We start from the raw sequence: 14993 nt of genomic DNA, 5'->3' as shown, positions 1-14993 counted from the left end.
ATCTGGATCCAGGCCCGAGTATTTCCAGCAAATAGGATCAGGCAGCAGGTGACATGAAAGAACTCCACCAGAGACCCTGAAGAGCCACTGCCGGTCAGATTCAGTAACAAGGATCCTGTTAGGCCAAGGGTTCCGCCTGACTCTGGGAATGGCGGTTTCATGTACTGTTAGCGTCACACCCATGCACATCTGCAAAAAAGGAACCGAAAGGGATTATATGAAATTTGCCTTTTATTATCCGGACACAAAATATAAACCCCACAGTGCACTGAGGAAGGATCATATTTTCATTGGGAGAGGAAGTGCAAGACTGAAAGAAAAAAGAAAACCAAAACACCTCCTTTTCCTAACAAACGGTTGAGTGAATAAAGAAGACAAAACACAGAAACAGATGTGTTGGTAGTAGATTGTTTTTACGCTTCTGATGAAAAGCCATCGAAACACTTCGTCAAATTAGCACCTTTTTTCTTCCCCAACAGCAGGTGGGACCTTTTTGCTCCCTCCTTTAGGCAAAATGCTCTGGAAAGACCCCTTGCAAAAGTTCCATTGAAATGAACACGACTCCTGTGCCTTTTGTTGAGAGAGTGAAGTTGAGGGGGAGAGCAGAAAGACAGAGGCAGGCAACCAAAGCCCAATAGGCCCAATTTCATATAATCTATTTCTTGTCTTGAGGTGGGTTGTTGATTAAGGTAACCCAAGTGAAAACAGGGAGGCGCAGGTTCATGGATCAGCTGTCCGGGGTTTTGGCATGAGATGGTCCCTGTGATCCACTGGAGTGACTCAAGACTGTCTATCCCGTTGAGCACATCTCCCGCCTTCTTCATTGTCCAGGAAAAAACTGGGGCAGGCTGGGGCAGGCCACCAAAGAAGCTGAAGTTTAGCTCCTGCTGAGTTTAGGCTGCACATTTTCTGCAGGAAAAAGGTTGCGGCTGCTCTCCATATACGAGGCCAACAGGCAGTGCTGATACTGATTCCGCGTGATCTGCATTAAAGAATAAGAGGGGAGAGATGCCATGCACTGCCACGGTAGGAGCAATCAGAGACTGAGAGCCAAGCGACAAGTGACACCTGACACAGGTTGGACGCTTGTCAGCTTCCCTCTAGTTTTGATGGGAAATGTAGGCGTCCTGGTTTTACAGCTTGGCGCTCCATTACAGCTGCAAGACCAGGATGCCTACATTTCCCATCAAAACTTGAGGGAAGCTGACAAGTGTCCAACCTGTGTCAGGCGTCACTTGTAGCTTGGCTCTGAATAAGTATTTTTTTAAAAAAAACAAACAAACGTTAAATGGCTAACTTTTGGAAGGGTTGGCACAGGCAGAAACATGGTGCAGGCACTCTAGAAACATAAGCACCGGTGTGCCTGGCTGAGGAAAAAAGTGTGGATTACCAACTAGTTAGGATTCCCCACCCCCCGCTGCCTCCAAATCTTCACTTCCCTGGCTAAACGTTGCTTCATGAAAGGCACCCTGTGGTCTCTAGTCCAGATGCAAAATGTATAACAGAAAGAGCAGCTGCAGCAATGGCACCTGTCTGATGGCTGTTGGATGATCACAGAATGATGCTTGGGTTGGCCTCCCACCCCCCTCCCCGACAAAACTCTATGCCAGGGGTCTGCAGCCTCTCACTCTAGAACTCAGGGTGGAAACAAAAATGGCTCTTTAAAAGAGGAAATTAACTCTTTAAGTTAAGGTCTCTTGGAGGGGTAGATGGGATGGTCCACACATAGGGAATGGCAGGCAAAGATGTTCATGGGGCTAAAGGGCTTCTTAGAGATGCTTTACAGAAAGGGAAATTAAAGAGGGGAACAGTTGCCAGAAATCCAAGTGCGAACCATGTGCAGATTTTTGCCAGTGCACTAAAACAATCGCACAGAGTGCTCCTGTGTAATATTTATAACTAATTGTGAGGCCTCATGTGTGCCACTTCCCAATAAAAGGCTCACAGCATGTAGTGTTCCAAGTTGTAGAAATGTGATGGATTATTTAACATGTCAATGATCAGGAATGTTAAAGGATAATGAGTGTGAACCAGTTTGAACTCTGAAAGTGCTTATTAACAACAGCAATAAAAGTGGATTGTTCACTACCCAGAGACGTGGGTCCAAACCCCCCACTCTGCCATGGGGGCTTTCTGCGTGGCTTGAGCCAGTCATTCGCCAGCTATTATCATTTGGCTTCTGTAATCACTCCACTGTCCAAGATATAAGGACAGATGGACTCACATTCTAACGGTATCTGAAGAAGTGAGCTGTGGCTCACAAAAGCTCATACCCTACCACAAATTGCAGAAAGCAGTCCCCAACCGCACAGCTATGTGACTGTAAAGAATGAGAATTGGGTCATGTCTGCGTTAAAGCTAAGAGAGCCATTCTCTGCTGGTCTACTCGGGTTTAATCAATGGGGCTTACTCCCAGGAAAGATCTTCTTAGGACGGCACTGTAAATCTATTTCTGACCTCTGAGACTCAATCCTGAGACTAACGGGCTGAATTCTCTGTTCATCAGTGCTCACTCATTGCTTTGCCAAGGGACTCTTTCCCAGGACTCCTGCAGGCCCATTTATGCCTCACCTTGATATATGTAAGATCCGAGAGGGCACGGAGTGTGAAGTCTGCCACATAGTAGAGATTGGAGGTGGGCATGATCTGGACAGTGCTGCTGGAGCCAGCGTAGACTTCGTGGTAACTCGACGAAGTCAAGCGGTTAAGATTGCCCAGGCCAGACATGTTGTGAATATCTAAAAGCACACACGGGGCACAGTGAGGCAGGAATGCAACAACATGACTATTAAACACATCGCATCTGCATTTGTGGGTTACCTACAGTGGAGAACCTTTCCCACTACCTACTTTATTGTCCATTATATAGTGTACCCAGAGCTAAATTTTTGGCTAGAATCCTATCAGTGACAAACACATACTCTGAAATCGAGAAGATTGTGTTTTTGTTATCTAACATTGATAATCATGTGTCCTATAGAGTCTCTCAGTTTGCACTCGCAGCCAAGAGGATAAGATCTAAGGTGGTACTGAATGAGGCTGTTTCGTGACTCCTGGGATAGTTTGGCATACTGTATTGTTTTAATTAATTTTAGTAACTTATATAAACTGTGATAAGGGACTTAATTGTTTATTAGTCAATGTTTGGTGAATTGTGATGGCCTGTGGCTATAGACAATAAACTCTTTTGACTTTGACTATTAAACAGGGGGCCTTTTCCTTGAGTGGGCAGTGGTGGGGTGGGGTTAAGCCTTTCTGCCTGCATCACGAAACAAAAGCAAACAGACATAGTGTCATAGCTTAAAATATGTAATTGTAATTTACTGACTTGTTTTAAAAATAGCCCTTTGGCCATGCAGGGGGGACATGGCAGCCGTGGAGCTGCGGCAAGGAAAGTGCAGGGAAAACTCTCACATGGGTGCTCCGTTGCCACTGTGAGTGCCTTGCCAACACTGGAAAAAATACTGAAAATCATCGCCATGTGGGTGTGAATTCATTCACTCACGGTAAAAGCCAACTAGATTCCCAAACACTTTAAAGGATTTTTCCCCTTGTAAAGATGCATCTGACAAAGAGAACTGTGGTTCTCAAAAGCTTATGCTACAGTAAAGTTGGTGAGTCTTAAAGGTGCTACTGGACTCTTTACTATTTTGCTACTACAGACTAACACGGCTAACTCCTCTGGTTATAATTATTATTATTCTCACAATGGTTGAAGAAAATCAGGTTTGGAAAAGGGCATACCAAGGACATGGAAAGGACAACTGGAGCACAATTAGAGCATGATGTTGTGTGGATACTCTAAAAAAAAAAAGTGGAGAAAAATCTGTGTGTGGAAACAGCCTTCGGCTCATATCCTTACTTGCTGCCCGGACAGTTTCTAAAACTGTCTCCAAATCAAACCACTAGATGGCGCCAGACTTCATCTGACCGGGCACAGACCGGTCCTCACAACAGCCCAAGATCACCTGTAACTGCCCCAACTGTTTTTAAAGACTTGTTTTCTTCCCTGTTACTATCAGATTCCTTTTTTTCTCCCAAGGATTTATCTACAAGTGCAATTCATCAGAAAAGGAACAGCTCGCAACTTGGCTTAAACAGTGGCATCAACCTATTCACTTGTACAGAATTTAGAGAAGTGGTTGCAATGAGGAATGCAGGGGGGGGGGGACAAGCAAAAAAAATTCTTTTGCACTGTAGCAAACATGCACATCATGTTTATATTAGTACATATTGTGAGAACCAGCATGGAGTAGTATTTAGAGAGTTGGGCTGGGATCTAGGAGACCCAGGTTCGAATCTACTCTTTGCCATGGAAATCAGCTGGGTAACCTTGGGCAAGTCACACATGCTCAGCCTAACCTACCTTACAGGGTTGTTGTGATGATAAAATTGAAATGGGGATAAAAGAAGGAAAATAAAATTTAAAATAAAGATTGAGGTCACATTATTGATGCTGATTCAGGGCAAGTGAGCGTGGGGAAAAGTTGTTGCCATTCTTTTTTATTTCGTTAGGAGCCTAAAATGAACCTGACAGTACAGAAACAATTACAAGGAAATCCTGCCTCTGAAATTCTGTGGCTCAGGAGCAAAGAGCAGAAGGCCACTTTGGGGGATAAAAGAAGTAAAATAAAATGTAAAATAAAGATTGCGGTCAAGTTACGGTGGGCATTAAAAAAACAGGCTACAGCTTCAAAAGTTAAAGGTTTATTATTAGAGAACAAGCATGGTGTTGTGGTTAGAGTGCCTGGTTTAGGTTCTGGGAGACCCAGGTTTGAATCGAACCCTGATTCTGCTATGGAAGCTGGCTTGGTGACTTTGGGCCAGTCATACCCCCTCAGCCTAACCAACCTCACCGGATTGTTTTGAAGATGAAATGGAGGAAAGTGGTGTAAGCTGCTTTGAGTCTCTATTGAGGAAAAAACAGGGTAGGGTATATAATGAAGTAAATAAAATAAGATATTCATGAAAGAAAGATGTGCCATAGTTGTGTAAAAGCATCTGATTTTGAAAATAACTATGCGTAGATACAGGGCTTTTTTTAAGCAGGAATGCGGTGGAACGCGTTCCTGCTGAAAAATGGTCACATGGCTGGTGGCCCCGCCCCCTGATCTCCAGACAGAGGGGAGTTTAGATTGCCCTGGAGATCAGGGGGCAGGGCCACCAGCCATGTGACCATTTTCTTTGAGGGCAACCCACTGAGTTCCACCACCTATTTTCCCAGGAAAAAAACCCTGCATAGATATATTATGTTTCTGTTGGTAATACATTGGACAACACACATGATTGTGTACATATATAGCTATTTTTGCCCGGCATGGGTTTTCTTGACATTGCTGTAGATTGAGAGGAAATCCCTGGGTTCCCCCTGCCCCATTCGTTTCTTTGAAATTCCTTCTGGAAATAAGGCAAACCCACCTGGCAAGGAAGCCTGGAAGTCCTGAGTATGAGAAATGGTGCCTTGGGGGCAAAGCTAAATGCCCTTAATGCAAGCCCTTGCACTTTACATTAAAAGCATGCAAACCGCAGCAGACTTCGCTCAGTGAGGGAATAAAAACCTCCAGCCTTGTTCTTAAAAATATTCTCGCGACCAGCCCAGATGGGCAAACAAAAGCCTCCGAGGTTGTTTCTTCTTCCCTCGGGATGCCTGATATCTTGGGTCATGCTAGACACCAAAAAGTAATCCGCTTACCTGGGGAAGCTTGACCCAGGGCCATTACTCCAAAGTAGGAAAAGGGTCCATTCTCAAATGCCATGTTTTCCTGACCAACTTCAACCTCCACTTTCCCCTGCAAAACAGAGGCAACATTAGAATCTCAAATTCCTGCTCGGTTAAAAAAGATCGGCCACACCGGCTTCCTTGTGGGAATGATTTCCCATTGTGGGCACACTGAGCAATGCTTCCCATCTCCTCACATTCACCATTCTCCCCCTTCCTTGTGCCACCAGAGGGTTGCTTTGTTTGTTTGTTTATCATTTATACCCCTCTGTTCTCCCCAATGGGGACCCAAAGTGGCTTACAAGAACATCATTCTCCCTCCTCCAGGTTATCCTCACAATCACCCCCTGTGAGGAAGGCTAGGCTGAGAGCCAAGCTACAAGTGATGAATTACACTTGCCTGGCAAGTGAACAGACTTACGTGTATTCCTCCCTGTTCACTTGCCATTGTCCACTTGATCAAGTGGAGCGCAAGTGAATGGCAAGTGAACAGAGAGGAATACACGTAAGTCTGTTCACTTGCCAGGCAAGTGTAATTCATCACTTGTAGCTTGGCTCTCTGAGGGGCTGGTCACCCAGTGAGCTTCCATGGAAGAGTGGAGATTCAAGCCTGGAACTCTCAGATCCTAGTTTGACACCTTAACCGCTACCCCACACTTCCCACCCTGCTGGAAATCAAGTGTCTTGCTGTTTTAAGGCACTTGAACAATTAACATAGCTGACTTCAAAACTGTGTCTTGAAAAAAGAAGTAGATGGGAGTAGCTGGTGGGGTCAAGCAGAGGAGAGAGCCCAATTCCGCAGTCCCTGCAGCAGTCCTCTTGACCCACTCACGCTGCATTCAGTTAGTACTGTTATGGCCAAGGCTTTGTGCTCCACTCCTAGGACAAAGTATATGTTGCAGGTTCCCAATAGTGGGTACCTGGTATGGCTGTACCACAGAGGATAGGATGGCTAAAAGTGTCAGCTTTGTGCCCAGTGCCACTGCTGATATAGGTAGAGCGCATGGGTGGGTTACCTGCAAGATGAGGATGAAGTAATCGGCCGCTGTGTTCCGCTGGTACAAATAGTGTTGAGGGGCCTTCTTGTTCTCCTCATCAAACTGCAGTTCACAGACGACATCCCGATATTTCAGGAGACGCTGCAGGAACTTCTCCGGGATGATGGAAGGAGAGAATTGAGGCAACTCTGCATGCCAGGGAGAGATCATAGGTGGTTGGAGAGACCTTGTGTTTTTGTTTTTTTGGATCCAGCCTAGGGAAATATTCTGGACGACTCAAAAGTTTGCAGACTATTTTGTAGTATTTTGGCAGATCCTAGTAAAAGGTTCTCTGCCTTCACCCATCAAGGGTAGCAGGGTAGCATCCAGGGCTTGTATATTGCAAATATCACAGATTGATATACCACAAGTTTCCAGTATTCTCTGTCCTCCAAAGGGTAATCACTGCCCCAAGAACATATTGTGTTTCAGGGCAGGGGGAAGCATGTTACAGTACAATCACAATAGTTGTGGATGGAGAACCCAACCAGGTATTTCCAACAGGCTTCCATTTGGGTTATCATCTCCATTTCTCCTCACTTTTGACTCTTATGGTCCAGATTTGGATGCCACTATCTCTAGCCAGATGTTCAAAGCTTAGCCAGCAGCTGGTAGACTCAGGGGGTGGTTGAGTGAAGGCCTCTTCCCTGTGCTCAGAAATCTGGTTCTGAGTGCCTAGTTCTCTGTCACTGGGGGCCTGTTGACACCGAATTGTATCTAGCATACCTGTGTCTGAACTACACATGGTAATGGAAGGGAGTACTCCTCCCCTGGGTAACAAGTACACATCTGCTGCCCTGAGCACATTGGGGGAAGGATAAAGAAGGGGTGGTCAGAGATAGGAGTAGGTGGTGCCAAGTGAAGGGCCTCCCTTCCCAGTTCACTCACTTTTTAAATTTCCTATGAGATTTGTTTCTTTGCAAGAGCTAGTTTGGTGTAGTGGTTAAAAGCGGCAGGACTGTAATCTGGAGAACTGGTTTTGATTCCTGACTCCTCCACTTGCAGCCAGCTGGGTGACCCTGGGTCAATAACAGCTCTCTTAGAGCTCTCTCAGACTCACCCACCTCACAGGATGATTGTTGTGGGGATAATAATGACATACTTTGTAAACTGCTCTGAGTGGGTGTTAAGTTGTCCTGAAGGGCTGTATACAGGGCTTTTTTTTGCGGGGGAATGTAATGGTGTTTCAGCAGCTCTGGAATCTGCCCACACAATTCCTTCCTCCTTCGGACCCGCGGGCTCTGCAGAGGAGGTTAAGCTGCTTTGAGTTCATTCTGCTTTCATTTCATTCAGGGGTTTCTCGTATGTGTGCTGCTTTGAGTTCATTCTGTTTTATTTTCATTGGAGGAGTGGGTGGGGCTGTGTGTGTATGTGTGCAGCTTTGAGTTCATTCTGCTTTCATTTCATTCAGGGGTTTCTTGTATGTGTGTGCTGCTTTGAGTTCATTCTGTTCTATTTTCATTCTTGGGACTGTGTGTGTGTGCTGCTTTTGAGTTCATTCTGTTCTATTTTCATTGGGGGAGTGGGTGGGTGGGGCTGTGTGTGTGGGGGCGCACATGCTGCTTTGAGTTCATTCTGTTTTCATTTCATTCAGGGGTTTCTGTGTATTTGTGTGCTGCTTTGAGTTCATTTTGTTTTATTTTCACTGGGGGGTGGGGGGGCTGAGTGTGTGTTTGTGTGCCTGTGCTGCTTTGAGTTCATTCCGCTTTCATTTCATTCAGGGGTTTCTGTGTATGTGTACTGCTTTGAGTTCATTCTGTTTTCATTTCATTCAGGGGTTTCTATGTATTTGTGTGCTGCTTTGAGTTCATTTTGTTTTATTTTCACTGTGGGGGGGCTGAGTGTGTGTGTGCCTGTGCTGCTTTGAGTTCATTCTGCTTTCTTTTCAAGGGGGTAGGTGGGGCTGTGCGTGTGTGTGTATTGCTTTCATTCTTTTGTTGACTGAAGTTGACATCATTATGGTTCCCACAGCTTTTGAATACAGATTGGTTCTGTTAGTTAAATATATCAGTTATGGTTATTTGTATTAATTAGAATATCAGTTATGGTTATTCCAGTTTTATGCTAGGAATGGATAGCTGTGTCCAAGTCACAGAAGGCTTTCATCAATATATTCATCAGCATATAGGTGTTCTTATGTCTTAATAGCTGTAACTCAAATGGTTCTCTCCACCCTCAGCTGATTAACATCACTGAACTTGCAGTGGACATAAGGGTGTTAAGGAAGTTTTTATGAATATTGTTTGTGTGGGACATTGGAATATTTATGAGCATTTCACAATGTCACAACAGCTTAGCCATTAGTAAGGTAGAGTTGACAGGCAACAAAAAAAGCCATTTTAAACGAAGTATAAATCTAATGTAGCTAAAGTTGAGTATCTTATTTTGAATTGCTCCAGTAAAGCAAAACCCTTCCTGAAAATTTGATAACTCAATATTCATTAGATTAGGCATTTCAGACTCTGTGGAATTTTGAGAAAGAATTTTGGATTTTTTTCCTACGCTGGCATTGGGAATCTGTTAGAATTTAGATTTGTGAGATGAGTTTTGGATTTTTAGAGGCCCCCTCCTTCTTGCATATTTTAAAATATGATTACACAGAAATAAATGTTTGGGAAAGGGAATGGAAGATTTCACTTTTTGTAGAGGATACAGAAAGGGGGGAAAAAACCCTTTCTCATAATAGTGTAATTTCCCAAGCTTACTAACATTTATCTCGTTGTAATGCATTGTGCTGGATTCCGGAAAGTGGTGTCACTTCTGGGAGTGGCATCACTTCCGGGAGCAGTGTCACTTCCCGAAGCAGCATCACTTCTGGAAGTGACGTCATCACGCAATTCCGGGAGCATGCATGCAGACATCATGCGCACACGTGGTAATAGAGAGTTCAACCACCTCTTTTCCTAGAAAAAAAACCCTGGCAGTATATAAAATGAATGTTGTTGTTGCCGTTATTGTTATTAATAATATTATTATTAAGTTGCCAGAATGCTTCATAGGTATTCAAGTTAATACTGTACAGCCCAGCGTGAGGCACCTGCCTTGTGTTATAGGGCACACAGGCTGTCTCGGTCATGCCAGACAGCCCTTCCCCAAAGGTCCAGGTAGTCCATGAGGACTTTTCTTACCTGTGGAAAGAAAGCGGTTTGCAGCTAAGAGTAGCTGAGGAGAGATCCTGATTTTGGTTTCAATGCTGCTCCCCTTGAAAGCAGAGAAGTCCTTCCTCCTCTGGCTGCTGACTCGTCTCTTTGAGCGGTTATCGGCTGTGAAAGGAGGAGACATGTTTAAGGCCACCCTGCAAATTCTACCATGTTGAATAGGATAGTTGGGAGGGAAGTGTATGGCACCCTAACCCAATCCAGCTGCACGCAAACTGCCATCTCGGCACATGAAAACCTAATGTAGAAAGCACAGCACTCACGTGCAGCAGTTTTCTAGAGAAATGAGGACTAAGGAACTAACTGTAGATATCTGTTTCATCCAGGATCTCTGAGTTGATTATCTCTTCAATCACGTCCTCCAAGGTCACCACACCCACCACCTCAGAAACGGGGTCACCCCCACTCTCGATACTCGTCTTTCGGACAACAGCCAGGTGTGATCTGCCTGTAGAACACATTTGGGTGGTATTACGGCAACAAATGTCTCAACAGTTGTTGTTTTTTTACAAAAAACAAAGTAAGAGGAGAAATGTTAAGCATTTTATTCAGTAAATAAGACCCTTCATTTAATCTTGACTTCAGTATACTGATGCTCTTTCTTAGGCTAGATACCTTTCACATTTGAATCCCTCTTTTCTTCCAATGAGCTCAGGGTGGGGTACATGGCTCTCTGCTCCTTTTTATCTTCACATCCACTTAAGGTTGCCAACACTGGGTTAGGAAATTCCTGAAGATTTGGGGAGTGGAGCTTGAGGAGGGCAAGGCTTTAGGAGGGGAGGGACAATGCCATAGAGTCTCCCCCATCCTCCAAAGAAGCCATTTCCACCAGGGAAACTGATTTCTGTTGGCTGCAACCTTACAACGACCCTGTGAGGGAGGTTAAGCCCACAGAGAGAATGATTGGCCCAGTTTGGTGTAGTGGTTAAGAGCAACATGACTCTAATCTGGAGAACCAGGTTTGATTCCCCACTCCTCCGCATGAAGCCACCCGGGTCACCTTGGGTCAGTCACAGCTTTTTCAAAGCTCTCTCAGCTGCATCCACCTCACAGGGTGATTGTTGTGAGGATAATAACACACTTTGTAGACCACCCTGAGAGAGTTGTTCTGGTATATAAATCAAATGTTATCATCATCATCAGTTTAGGGAGCTTTATGGCTCAGCAAGGATTTTATCTTGTATCTTAGTCTGACTAAGGTTGAAACTGTGAGCACTCCGGGAATTTTGGAGCAGAATGAATGGGCACCAACACAAAATGGCTGCCATGTGGGACTCCTTCAGCATTTTGGCTTCTCCAAGAGTAGAGGGAATCTACCATTTAAATAAATGTGAGGTATTTCAGGGAGGCTGGATTAGGGCCTTGGATTTTCCCCTGCCTTACATATTCTTAACTGGGCCTTAATTTAAGTTTTAGGGAAATTAAAGATTTCAGCTTTTGAAGGGGAGCAAGAAAACTTTCAGAGAGCAGCATAGGCACTCAATTGGATGGGAGAATCCAATTGAAGCCTGTACTGTGAGGAGAATCCATAGGAATATGTACTGTGGATTTTATTTAGTCTTTTTGTGTGGACGTATTGTGGAGGTGGTAGATACTAGGAAAGTCTGTGATTCAGGAGGTGCCTCAGGGAGGTGTCTCCTTCCCTTTTTGGGGCATTAGCCAGGCTATCTTTTAAAAAATAATAAAGAAGCACATATATGTTTTTGTACATATGGATACCCTTTTCACATTACCAAAAAAAGAAAGAATCAAAAGCATCTTAAAGCCAGCAACAAAACTACTCAAGATGTATTGATGATGTTGTTGGTGCTAACCAACAGACATTCACCACAGTTGACTTTTCCCCAGGTTGACTAGAACCATGCCAGAAACTTGCTGAACTACGTATGTTTCCCCCACATAGGTCACCCATGGACAGATATTTTTAAAAATTCAAAATAGCAATGGTGCTATGGAATTGCCACAGCCACTCTTAAAACATTGTCTGTTTTCACTCTCATTTGCTCAGGATGACGGCCAATCTCTTTTACCTGTTCTAAAAAGCTGGCTTTCTAAAAAGCAAATGTGGTAAGGGCAGGTTGTTCCATCCAGACAGAAGGCATCAGGGCAGTGTGCGCATCTTCTGGCAACTGTTGCTATGGTTTTTGGAACATTGGAAGGGGACAACAGTAGGAGTTGAATGATGGAAAGAGAAGAGCAGTGGCTGTACATTGAAAGGGAGAAGAGACCAGGGGAGTGAGAAGAAAACCAGACTTATTTCCTGAGATCCTGACTGATGACAACAGCCCTGGTCAGATCAGTGGAGTGTCAGCAGAAACACTCCTCAGGCGCGTGCGGTGGAAGGGCTGTGAAAAACGGGAGAGACTGGTAACCTGTCAACATGGCATCTTTGTGAAAGCAGCATAGCTTTGTGATACCCAGATGGCTGCATCAAGCAGGATCCTGCTAGGGAAAAATAAACTGTGTTTATGAGACAGATATAACCAGCTTCTTTTCAGCTGGAACGCAGTAGAACGGAGTTCTGGAACCTCTTGAAAATGGTCACATGGCTGGTGGCCCCGCCCCCTGATTCCAGACAGAGGGGAGTTTAGATTGCTGGCGGGGAGGGCAATCTAAACTCCCCTCTGTCTGGAGATCAGGGGGCGGGGCCACCAGCCATGTGACCATTTTCTCCGAGGGCAACCCACTGAGTTCCACCCACCTCTTTTCCCAGAAAAAAAGCCCTGGATATAACTATGGTTGCCATCAGGGCTTTTTTTCTGGGAAAAGAGGTGGTGGAACTCAGTGGGTTGCCCTCAGAGAAAATGGTCACATGGCTGGTGGCCCCGCCCCCTGATCTCCAGACAGAGGGGAGTTTAGATTGCCCTCCGCGCCACTGCACGGAGGACAGTCTAAACTCCCCTCTGTCTGGAGATTAGGGGGTGGGGCCACCAGCCATGTGACCATTTTCAAGAGGTTCCGGAACTCTGTTCCACCCCTTTCCTGCTGAAAAAAAAGCCCTGGTTGCCATGCCAGCACTGAGGACAGTGCTTGGGCCGAATGAGGTTTGGGGAGGATGTTACTTCCTGGTGAGGTCTAGGAATTTACCCTAATCTCTGTAGTAATAAATACCATAGAGCGTCACCAAGGAGCCCATTTTCTGGTCATTTTTTTTTTACCCATTCTTCAATTTCTTGAGGGCAAGGGTGGGGTTTACCCACTGCAGCTAGGTGAACGGCAAGCCTCATTGTAACTGTAGTAATTGTGTTTACTGTTATAACTGGGGTAAACTGTATCAAATAGCCAAGACACTGTGGAAGTTGGAGGTATCTGCTGTGTGTGAGGTGTTTGTTTATTATTAAATTCTGTTCTCTTTTTTTTTAAATTCAGTGTTTGGGTCTCTAAATATTAACCCCAGATCACCATATTAATGAAATGTAACTTATATCTGCCATGCTAACTTGCAAATAGAGCAAAAGATTAGTTTACTTTCCTTACCTGTTTTGAATTCTTCAAGAACAGCATTCAGTTTGGTATCCGGCAAGACAAACTGGACTGGGTGGTTGTAAGACTGTGTAATGGTCTTGAGTGGGGTGCGGTTGTCTGGATTCACAAAGATAAGGTCCTTGATATACAATATATCGACAATATTAGACCTCTCCTTATTATAGACGGGGATGCGAGTGTAGCCGTTCTCCACGATGTTGCTCATTGTATTGAAGTCCAGTATTTCATCAATGCTTAACAAGAAGCAGTCGCATAAGGGGGTCATGATGTGCTCCACCATCTTTGACCTCAGCTCCAGGGCACCCTGGATGATATTCAGCTCCTCCTTCAGTAAATCACTGTAGGGCTCGGTCAGCTTCAACATCTCCATCAGCTTCTCTCGATTGTAAACGGTGCCGATTTCTTTACCAAGCACACCATCTAGGATTTTGCTGATGGGATAAGACAGCGGGAATGTCAACAGCATGACAAACCTGGTGATAAAGATGGTGTTAGCACCAACAGCCAAACCATGACGGGAGCAGACAGCCTGGGGGATTATCTCCCCAAAGAGGACAATGCCCAGGGTGGAGACCACAATTGAGATAGAATTGGTATTCACCAGAGAATCAAACAGGATGGTGAGCGTGGTGTTCACTAAAACGTTGCCCAGCAGCAAAGAGCACAACAAATAATTGCCCTTCCGGCGGACAGGCTCGATCTGGGTGGCATAAATCCTCTCTTTTGCTGTGCCACAGTTCTGCACAATACGCAGCTCCATGGGATTGAGTGCCATCAAGCCCAGATTAAGACCGCTGAACACCCCCGAAAGTCCCACAAGGATGGCAATGAAGGAGATGTGGAGCCACAGAGGCAGGACAACTGTCTCCTCCTCCACGACTTTAATTAACATATCTTCGGACAGGAGCTGTTGTCGCAGCTGCCCAGCTCCATCCTTTATACACATCATATATATCTTGGACTTGCTGCCCTTCCGCAAGGTCTGGACTTCTACGAGTAGCACGACAGAAGTTTTTTGTACATCAGCGATGGAGGGTAGCACACGCAGGTCTTGATTGTCTTTAGAGCAGCTGGTGTTAAGGCTGCTGGCGCTGTCAGGAACCTCCACAAAGTTCATCATCTTCCCAATATTTGAGTCAATGCCCTGGCCATAGACCCGCAGGTGAATTGTGCTTCCTTCCACCACTTCAGTGGTGCCCTTTTGTGAGATTCTGACATCTGGCTTGGTGCTGTGTTCCAGCCTTATAGCTATGATGACTGGATCAGCACTGACAGCCAGTGGTAAGGGCAGAAGAAGCAGGGGTATGGCTACTAGTGCCGATATGAACCCTGTAGCCATACCTCTTCCTCTCGACTCGAGTACCTGTGTTAACGAAAATGAGGAATGTGTCCCTGCCAGTCAAGAGCTGCACTTAGTAAATGGTTCCCCCCGAGCAGTCACTAGCTGCGAATACTGGCCTGAGGTAACCGATGTCATAAACCCTCCTCCTATGCAGACATGACCACCACATTTGCATGCATGACATTCTGGTAGCTTAAGCAACCTCACATCTGCATGTCTCTCTTGAAGGAGATATGTGATATAGTCCTCTA

At 45.1% G+C, this 14993-nt stretch overlaps 1 protein-coding gene across 1 annotated transcript; it reads right to left on the bottom strand.

Annotated features, from left to right (window-relative positions):
• Positions 1-877: 877 nt before the first annotated feature.
• On the bottom strand, positions 878-14739 carry LOC129342913 (metal transporter CNNM4-like). The gene is made up of 7 exons (XM_054998872.1): positions 13392-14739; positions 10219-10362; positions 9885-10019; positions 6736-6905; positions 5693-5789; positions 2572-2738; positions 878-982 (listed from the first exon to the last, which is right to left on the bottom strand). The coding sequence occupies exons 1-7, from the start codon at positions 14737-14739 to the stop codon at positions 878-880; spliced, it is 2166 nt and encodes a 721-aa protein (XP_054854847.1).
• Positions 14740-14993: the final 254 nt, after the last annotated feature.

This window comes from Eublepharis macularius, chromosome 15, assembly GCF_028583425.1.
Source record: "Eublepharis macularius isolate TG4126 chromosome 15, MPM_Emac_v1.0, whole genome shotgun sequence".
NCBI lineage: Eukaryota > Metazoa > Chordata > Lepidosauria > Squamata > Eublepharidae > Eublepharis > Eublepharis macularius.
Note: the sequence above shows the minus strand (reverse complement) of the source record. Positions and strands in the feature narration are given on the sequence as shown.

Coding starts and splice junctions, on each gene's coding strand:
- LOC129342913 (XM_054998872.1), bottom strand. CDS start 14,739: ATGGCTACAGGGTTCATATCGGCACTAGTAGCCATACCCCTGCTTCTT. Junction 10,363..13,391: donor TCTTGAAGAATTCAAAACAG/GTAAGGAAAGTA, acceptor TGTGTTCTACAG/GCAGATCACACCTGGCTGTT. Junction 6,906..9,884: donor AAACCGCTTTCTTTCCACAG/GTAAGAAAAGTC, acceptor CCTGGCATGCAG/AGTTGCCTCAATTCTCTCCT.